Source organism: Mustela putorius, unplaced genomic scaffold, assembly GCF_011764305.1.
Source record: "Mustela putorius furo isolate JIRA1106 unplaced genomic scaffold, ASM1176430v1.1 tig00003834_pilon_pilon_pilon, whole genome shotgun sequence".
Lineage (NCBI taxonomy): Eukaryota > Metazoa > Chordata > Mammalia > Carnivora > Mustelidae > Mustela > Mustela putorius.
In genome coordinates this window covers 53197741-53206971 of record NW_025421987.1, presented here as the reverse complement: position 1 = coordinate 53206971, position 9231 = coordinate 53197741, and the positions used below count along the sequence as shown (strand labels likewise).

The 9231-nt window shown below is 37.8% G+C and overlaps 1 protein-coding gene across 1 annotated transcript in view; it reads right to left on the bottom strand.

The window, feature by feature from the left end:
• Positions 1–632: 632 nt before the first annotated feature.
• AGTR1 (angiotensin II receptor type 1) overlaps positions 633–9231 on the bottom strand; it is a 46504-nt gene continuing 37905 nt past the window's right edge. Inside the window, exon 3 of the mRNA XM_004754445.3 lies at positions 633–2029. Within this exon, the coding sequence (XP_004754502.1) occupies positions 901–1980 (1080 nt within the window). The 5' untranslated portion in view covers positions 1981–2029 and the 3' untranslated portion in view covers positions 633–900. The remainder of the gene's footprint in view (positions 2030–9231) is intronic.

Here is a 9231-nt window from a genome sequence, read left to right as displayed (position 1 = left end):
AAATGGAAATGTGTTCGTAGTTATATTTTAAAAATAAATCAGTATCCATTATAAGTAATGAAGATTAAATACATTACAATAAAATTATTTTAATGTAAATATGTTTGCCAGATTTTAATCAAGTAACAACAGTTTAGAGATATGGTTATACAGATATAACATATATTTTTTCTAAATGTAAGGCATACTTTATGATATATAATCTTTTTACCACAAATTTATATACTTCTCAGATATGAAACAAAACTGATATGACTAGGAAGACACTACTACTTGGGTTATATCTCACTTTTTAGTATCTATATACAAATAAACCTATTAGCTGGCATATTTTGGCAGTGTGAATCAATGACATTAGTTGAATTTCACAAAAGTTTCTGAAACTTGACGATTACTGCTTAGCAGGTCTATGTACAAAATGTGCAGTAGCAGGTACAAGTGGGTCAGAGTTGCTAATAGGTAAATAGGAACAAAAGCTTTACTGCCCTTTGAAAATTGGGCAGAGCCGTCTTGAGCTCTGATCCCCTGTTTCCCCTCTCAGGGTTTAACATATTCCAAATACCTTTATGTGGAAATGAAAAATAGCAGAAAAAGGAGACTGGGGAGATGGCATTTCTGCCAGTAAAATTTTTCCAATCAACACATTCATCCAGTTTCGGACATCATTCTTTGAGTGGCCCTCATCTATCTAATGCAAAATCTGGCTTTGCTTTGTTTTGCTGCACAGGGAAAGAAAAGCTTTTGTTCAGAGCTTTGGAATGGTTCGTTGAGACCATAAAACCTTTTTCTTCTTAAATTCTGAGAAGTAGCTAATGTTCATTTGGTAGTGAAGTGCTGTAGAGGAATGTTTTTCTTGCTCCTTCTTTCACAAGATTACTTCACTGACAGGTTTCAAGTGTGTCACTCAACTTCAACACATGAGGCAGACTTCTTGGTGGATGCATTTCCATGATCTGAGGGGCGGTAGGAGAGTGTGCTCATTTTTGTTGATAGGCTTGAGTGGGATTTGGCCTTTGGGGGGATATATTTCAGAAGCTGGAGAAAATATTTTTTAAATTTCTTCCCCAGAAAGCCGTAAAACAGAGGGTTCAGGCAGTTGTTAAAATAAGCTATGCAAATTGTGATAGGCATGGCGGTGTCAACAATATCTGCAATTTTACAGTCATGTATGATGCCCAGCTGGATCAATACATCCAGAAAAGTGAATATTTGGTGGGGAACCCAGGAAAAGAAAAAGAAAAGCACAATTGCCATAATTATTTTGAAAATATCATCATTTCTTGGCTTGTTCTTCTGAATCTCATAAGCCCTCTTTAGCGTCTTCCAAATAAGAGTGTAACTTGTAAGAATGATCAGAAAAGGAAACAAGAAACCCAGTATATTCTTGGTTAGGCCCAGTCCAATGGGGAGGGTTGAATTTTGGGATTCATAATGGAAAGCACAAACTGTGATATTGGTATTCTCGATGAAAAATACGTTTCGGTGGATTATAGTTGGCAAACTGGCCAAGCCAGCCAGCAGCCAGATAATGATGCAGGTGACTTTGGCCATAAGCATTGTGCGCCGAAGGCGGGACTTCATTGGGTGAACAATAGCTAGGTAACGATCAATGCTTAGACATGTAAGTAGAAACACACTGGCATAGAGGTTGAAACTGACACTGGCTGAAGCAATCTTACATAGGTAATTGCCAAAGGGCCAGCGGTATTCCATAGCAGTGTAGACAGCCCACAATGGCAAGGTCAGTAAAAAGCATAAATCAGCCAATGCTAAATTCAGAAGAAAAACACTGGCCACAGTCTTCAGTTTCATGTAAAAGTAAATGACAATCACTACCAAGCTGTTTCCAAATATTCCAACCACAAAGATGATACTGTATAAAGTAGGGATCATGACAAATATGTAATTGTGCCTTCCAGCTTTGGGACAGTCATCTTGTATTCTTTTAATACCATCTTCAGTGGAAGAGTTGAGAATCATTTTGATCTCTTGGGTTATTAATTAGTCTTAGACACTAGGCCAGATGCACCTAAAGAAAATAAAAATGAAGAGGTAAAAAAAATTGAACTTTCAGTTATAAACATAGTTTTATTTTTCAATAATAAATACTGTAACTCAACTTTAGTCTTAGGAAAAAATAGATCATATTTTTTGGAGAAAAACTGAACCAAGAAAGTCTAATTTACACATTGAATCAGTTTTTCGAATTGCTTTTCTAGAAAGTGATAAATATCTTCCAGATAAATACCCTCCAGACAAAAATGCAAAGGACCTAGGTAAGTTTATTCACACTCTGAATAAACTTACCTAGGTCCTTTGCATTTTTTCTAGAAGTAAATCCTAGCTTCCAAATTAATTAAAACTCCTAATCTAAATCTCAGAAAATAACACTGAATTAAATTAGTTATTGAGGAAGACTTGAGTTTTTCCAGAGGTAGATAAGGCTAATTAATTTGTCTTTAACCTTAGAAATGTGACACATCTGTACCTTATTAATCAAACCATTTCTTTCATTTCACAATCTTTACTTAAATATAAACCTTATTAGCATCCTCCCTGAAGTTGTCAGAATAGCTGCCTCTAGGTTATGGAGGAAATTGGTCATTGTGGGAACTGATTTAGGAAGGGATAAGGGGGAAGGCTCAAACCTTTGTGGAAAAGTATTCTTCTCATGGTTTCCCAGGCCACTTCAGGCAATACCCACTTTATTTTTTAACTTCAAACTCAGTCTAGCACAAGAGACTGAATCTTCTAACTTATGTGCTTGCCAGCCATTTCTGGAGTGAACTCTGAGGTTAACCATCTGTATAACAAGAATGTCAAGTGAGCAGAATAGGCCAGGATTATCAATAAAACATGTCTTTCATGGGGGCTTAAGATAGCAGCAGTTCTTTAGGATTTTCAGAAGACTCAGATGCTCAGGAATGAGCTCCATAAAGACTTCTGCAAATATTTGCTTCAATAATTTACACAATAAGTAATCAAGCTATTCATTTATGTGATTTAGAAAATCAATATATTCTGCCCTAGCAGAGTCCATCAGAAAACCCATAGGAGGAAGGCTGAGGATGCCATGAAGGTAGTAACATCACACCATGTGGCACGGGCACTCTCTGAGGTAAAAGCTCAGCATCCGGCACAGGTGATGCTCACTGGGTGGGGAAAGGGTTCTGAGTAAAGATCCTGTGGCTACATCAGGAGCAGGTCCCTAGAAGAGCATGGCTGTACTTTCCTGCTGTAGCAAAGTATCCTGGACAAAATAAGATACTACTAATCTTCCCAGGATAGCTGTGCTTGGCATTCAGAAGAGCTGGACAAATATAAACACCTAGTGTTCATCTTGGTGTAAAGTCGTGCTGTGATAGGGATGAGACTCAAGTAGCCAGATCTTAAGAGAACACTAGGAAGAAAGAGTTTCTTAAGTGGCCTCTTTGCGTCTCCCAAGAGGTAGTTATTCTTATCCAAGGTTTTGGTTTCATGTCCCCATTATCTCCTCCTTTTATACTCAGTCTTACATAATTGAAAATTTTTTTCTTCTCTTTTCGTTCATGGGAGCATTAGTATCCACAGACAAGCAAATGTCACATCCTCTGTGGAGCCCTTCTGACTTATCTGGGCAATTGGATGTTTCATTTTCTAAGCCACTTTGGCACTTGGGATGCAGGAATTGGCACTATATTATAATTGTCTGTTGACCTGTCTTCTCCACTGGTAGGTCAGCTTTTTGACGGTAGGGCCTGTTTCAAATAATCTTGTTTATTGATGGAGGCCCCAGCCTATTCCAGGGGACAGACGATAAATAATGCAGCCAGAGGACACAAGAATGAGTAAATAGCATATAGCTTAAAAGCTATGAGTATAGCATATTGAGACTGGTTTCTACGGGGTTAAAGAAGTAATTTACATTTTGTTCCTGAAATGATCTTATAGAAGATACTTAATGTTAACCTGGGTCTCACTTTGGATAAAAAATCAAAACCAAAAGCAAAACCAAACCGAACAGACCAAAAAAAAAAAAATCCTCAGTACTTTTAGAAATATGTGGTTTCTAAAACAGAAGATGATGAAAAGAAGGGATAAATATAATGGAAACTAGGGCTAGTCTCTCAGGGAGATATGACCTATTTCTTCCTCACCCAGAAGGATTTCCCTACATTTTGCTGATTTTTCAGTTTATTTTATTAAAGTTACTGAAATTATGCCAGTTTAGAAGTATGCATTCCTTTAGGTAAACAACTATTCTCTATTAAAAATTAAATGCTTCATAAAAGATTTATGGGCTAGCAGTCATTTACGCCTTAATGTGTATTAATTGACTTATTTGTTCTTTTAACATCTGGTTAAGATCAGTTGGATTTTGCTTAGGAAAAAAGTGAAAATGTCAAGGTTAAAGGATCTCAAAGATTAAAAAGCAGCCTGGGCGAACTCCATAACTGAAAACTAGGACAGAGGTAAATATTTGTTTCAGCTTTGCCATAAGGGCACTAACAGATAGGAAGGAATAAACTTAATATTTTAGAATCCCTTGGGTGCCATGAGCTTGGGTGCTTGAAAGTAGGGAGGAAATTTTCCTCTTTCTCTTCTTTCTTTCTTGACCCTAACTCTAAGAATACACGTCTCAGGCTGGTTCCATTAATACTGTGTCTGGAATGAGTAGAATTTTATTGATTAGTCTGGAACTATAAACATCATTTATTAAAGAATTTCTATGGGAAAAAGTTTGCACTTTGGACTCCAATTGGACTTCAATTCCTTCACAATGAGGTTGGTTTCTTTTTCAGTTCCCACTGATCCATATTGATTAATATTTAGTATATAGAAGCCTGCTCTGGACAACTAGGGAAACATACCTGGATATTTTAGTAGGAAATTTATCATTAATTAATTAATTAATTGTTAGAGATTTTATTTATTTGTCAGAGAGAGAGAGAGTGCATAAGCAGGGGGAGGAACATGCAGAGGGAGAGGCAGGCTCCCCACTGAGCAAGGAGCCCAATGCAGGACTCTATCCCAGAACCCTTGGATCATGACCTGAGCCAAAGGCAGATGTTTAACTGACTGAAATTTCCAGGCGTTCCAGACATTTATCATTTAAATGTGTATATCACTTGAGAAACTCCAGACATCACATCGAGTATACTAATTAGAAGAACATTTTACATAAATATTTATGTAAGTAATGACCAAGACTTCCTGTCCGGTAAGGAAACAAATTTTCTCGTATTTGAGGGGATCAGAAAGAGGAGAGGAATTTTAGATGATAGAAACAGTGGGAGCAAGCACAGGGAAGCACAAATGCAAATAGTGTGTTCAGTGGGCAGTCATCCACTTATCATATATTCACTGAACACCTACTATGTGTTGGAGTTACAGATGCAAAGTGAAAAAGTTCATATTCTCTTTTCAGGCATTTGAGTCTACCAGTGGGGGCAGCCAAAAGCTTTAAAGACAAAATTATCTCCAGTGCTGAATACTATACCATAACAGGGTAATATGGAATAGTCTGTATTTACCATTGACCCAGCTTGGTGTGGTGGGAGACTGGGGGAGTGATCAGGGGCACTTCCCACAGAAGATGGCATTTGGACTTTGGAGGATGTATGGGAAACAGAGGGGTAAGAATTTAAAAGGCGACAGTGGGTCAGCCGAGGTAGATAAGAGACTGTCATCACTTGAACTTTTCCCTCCTTATGAATGTCTGCATCATCATCCATGGGAAACTGCTGTTGTAAATTTACAGATACCACACAACACCCTAAACAGTGGTGTAGGGTCTGAATGTGCGATGGATGTGAGGGTGACATGGGGCCGTAGTGATTTGCAAGGAATATCGTTCTCAGTCAGCATTGTTGCCGCTGATAGACTTTCCTAGAGAAACTGGATTCTCAGGAAAGAGGGAAAATTGAACTCTTTTGATTAGTAGGCATCTGTGATTGATGATAAACGAGTGAGAAAGAAAGAGTAGGGTCTTTTCTCTTTGAAACTGAAAGGATGCTTTTTTTTTTTTTTTTAAGACTTATTTATTTATTTATTTGACAGACAGAGATCACAAGTAGGCAGAGAGGCAGGCAAGAGAGAGGAAGGGAAGCAGGCTCCCCGCTGAGCAGAGAGCCCGATGCGGGGGCTCAGTCCCAGGACCCTGGGATCATGACCTGAGCCAAAGGCAGAGGCTTTAACCCACTGAGCCACCCAGGCACCCCTAAGGATGCAGTTTTGATGAGGAGCCAAAGGAAAGGGATGTGATCTATTAGGAACAGCAAACTTAAAAATCCCAAAAAGCAGCTATTTTTCATTGTACTACTTCTCCCAGTAGAGTTTTAGGCAGGTAGGATGTACTGATAAAAAAAACATAGGAGGATCCATCTCTTCCTACTTCTTGGTTTCATCACATCTTTTACACAGGCTCTGTGCCTTATATGAATTCCATAGCACCATTTCTTCTTAGGCGGGAAAGAGATGGGATTTGGAGTCAAAGCACTTATAATGGGGCATGCATGCCTGCATGACTCAGTGGGTTAAGCCTATGACTTTGGCTTAGGTCATGATCTTAGGGTCCTGGGATCGAGTCCCACATTGGGGTTTCTGCTCAGCAAGAAAGCTTCCCCCTCTCTCTCTGCCTGCCTCTCTGCCTAACTGTGATCTCTCTCTCTGTCAAATAAATAAATAAAAGCTTAAAAAAAACCACTACTTATAATGGAATCTTCCTCTGCCACTTAGAAATCTGTATGGCTCTGGGTAAGTCACCCTATTTCTCTGAACATAAGCCTCAGTTCCCTTATTTATTATTATATTTTATTTATATATAGATTATATTATTCCCATTGAAGGAATGGGAACAATGATTCTTAGTGTACATGATTGTTACAGGAATTAAATGAGATAACCCAAAAGCACTAGGCATATCTTTCAAACAGAATGCATTTAATAAATGGTTTTTTAAAAAATTTTTACTATTATTTTTTGAATGCAAGATAAACGTTGACCTAGCCATGGCTCAAAAAAAAAAAAAAAAAAGATAAAAAAAGTTTATCTTTGGTAAGTTTTTTCTGTTGCCATAAAAGGTTAAAAATACCAGGATGTTCTTTCAAAGTATGAGTAAAAAAATCATCTTAAACAGCTGAATACACTGGCCATGAGTCAGGTGGGAACTTTTGGTCTGCTGTAAACAGAAGGTTGGCTCATAGTGGCCACCCTACATTTATCCACTGCTTGCTTTCATTGTAGATACCTTGTGTTCCTTGACAGCTTCCTTTATTCTTAAAAACAAGCCCAAGACGGAAGGTTTTCTTTTCTTTCTTTCCTCTTCCCTTCCTACCTACTACCTACCTTCTCTCCCTCCCTTCCTTCATCTTTCAGTCTTTTCCTTGGTTTCTTTTTAAGAATATTTCCCCAAGACTTTTGATTAGAATATTAATACCTTCTTAAGCTTTTAGGCAAGCCAAAGCCAATCTAATTAAATTGTTCATTACAAGCTCCTTTTAAAATGAGTTTTCAATTTAAGGAAAAAAAAATACCACATAGTTTCCTATGATAATAAAGAGAGAACTAAAAGACAAAGTAATTATATTTTAGAATAATCTTCTATCAAAGTATCTTTCTCAAATATCTAGAAGAGTAGAGTAGTGTTTGTAAGTCATTTTCTTGGAGTGCTGGGCAGCTCAATAAACCATCCTGTTCAAAAGTCATTCTCTTTATTGCTCTTATTTTATAATTCAGACTTTAGAAAACAACTGTTTCTGCTCCTCTGTGTTTTTTTCTCTCAGTAATGAATGAGGCATTCTAGGGGAACAACTGTTAGTCAGTATCCATTTGTGAATTCATTGAATCATAGAAGTTGGCAGTAAAATTTTTAGGGTGTCTACTTGTTTCTTTTTCAAATCCACTTGTTCTTACTTCTTAACCTTCTGTTCTTATTTTATGGGGTCTATTTGTACCCTTGTCTCTATAAACATTTTGAACATCTGTATGTTAAGAGCCCCTATCCAATTGTTTTCCTATTTGTAGTTCATAGCTCTTCTCATGTAGATTCTATTTGATTCATCTACCGACCCTCTGCTTGGCATTTACCTACCTCTTAAATTTTGTAATCTTTGTGAGTTAATCTGTAGTGGTATTAACTTCTTTAGGAGGCTTGGTGTCCGGATGATGATAGCCTGTGAAATTTCTGCTTGGGTATACAATAGTCACTTGATCCGGATAAGTTTTTAATACTTAGTTCTCAGCCTAGTTTCCAATGCCATACTTTCTCTTCAGATAATGCAAATTAGGCTTCCTGCCCATTCTCCAATTTTTAGCTGGTCTGCAGAAGTTATCTCGTCTTTGGTCACAATAGGCAGTAATTTTGCAGTTTCTGGCTTTAACCAGGAAAGCCGGTTTCACTTGCCTTTAGTGCCTGCGTCTAATGGTCTTGACTTCCATCCTGGTAAACTCATTAAAACTTTCTCTTGGTTGTGTAACTGGTATTGGTTCTTCTCTGGCCCATGTGGTCTCAATTCTTTTTTTCTTTTTAAAGATTTTATTTTAAATATTTAAAGATTTTATTTATTTGAAAGCAAGAGCGAGAGTTAGTGAGAGAAAGAGAGAACATGAGCTGGGAGGAGGAGCAGAGAGAGGGAGAAGCAGGCTCTCCATTGAGCAGGAAGCCCTACTATGTGGGGCTTGATCTAAGGACCCTGTGATCATGACCTGAGCTAAATAACGGCAGATGCTTAACCGAATGAACCACCCAGGCGCCATGTGGTCTCAATTCTTACTCAGAGCTGTGATCTGATATTTTATGTGTTTCAAGAAAGAAGGGTAATGTCCATGATTGCTTAGTTCATTGTATTTATCTTGACTGGAAGTTGCCCTCCATTACTTTGAGATAATGGCTAAGTTGCTTGGACCCAATAAACTTTGGATTATAGTCTTGCCCTTATTCATGCTCACCCCTGCCCCCATCATGCCTTTTAATGAAGCATCTAAGCCCATCTGGTGGTATTCTCCTCCATCATGGTAATCCTGACAGCCATGAAGAAAGAAGCATGGCAGAGAGCTTGGCACCATGGGGGAAAGTGACCAGAAATGCTTTTAAATCAGATGCACGAGAGAATGACTGGCAATCCTAGACTAAACTCTCTATGTTAAATATTTTTCTGGGAGATGATTTTGTTTACCTCTTCAATTCCAAGGTGAATATTTCTCTTAGAACACACAATATATAATTGTTGCAATTATTTATGCATACTAAGT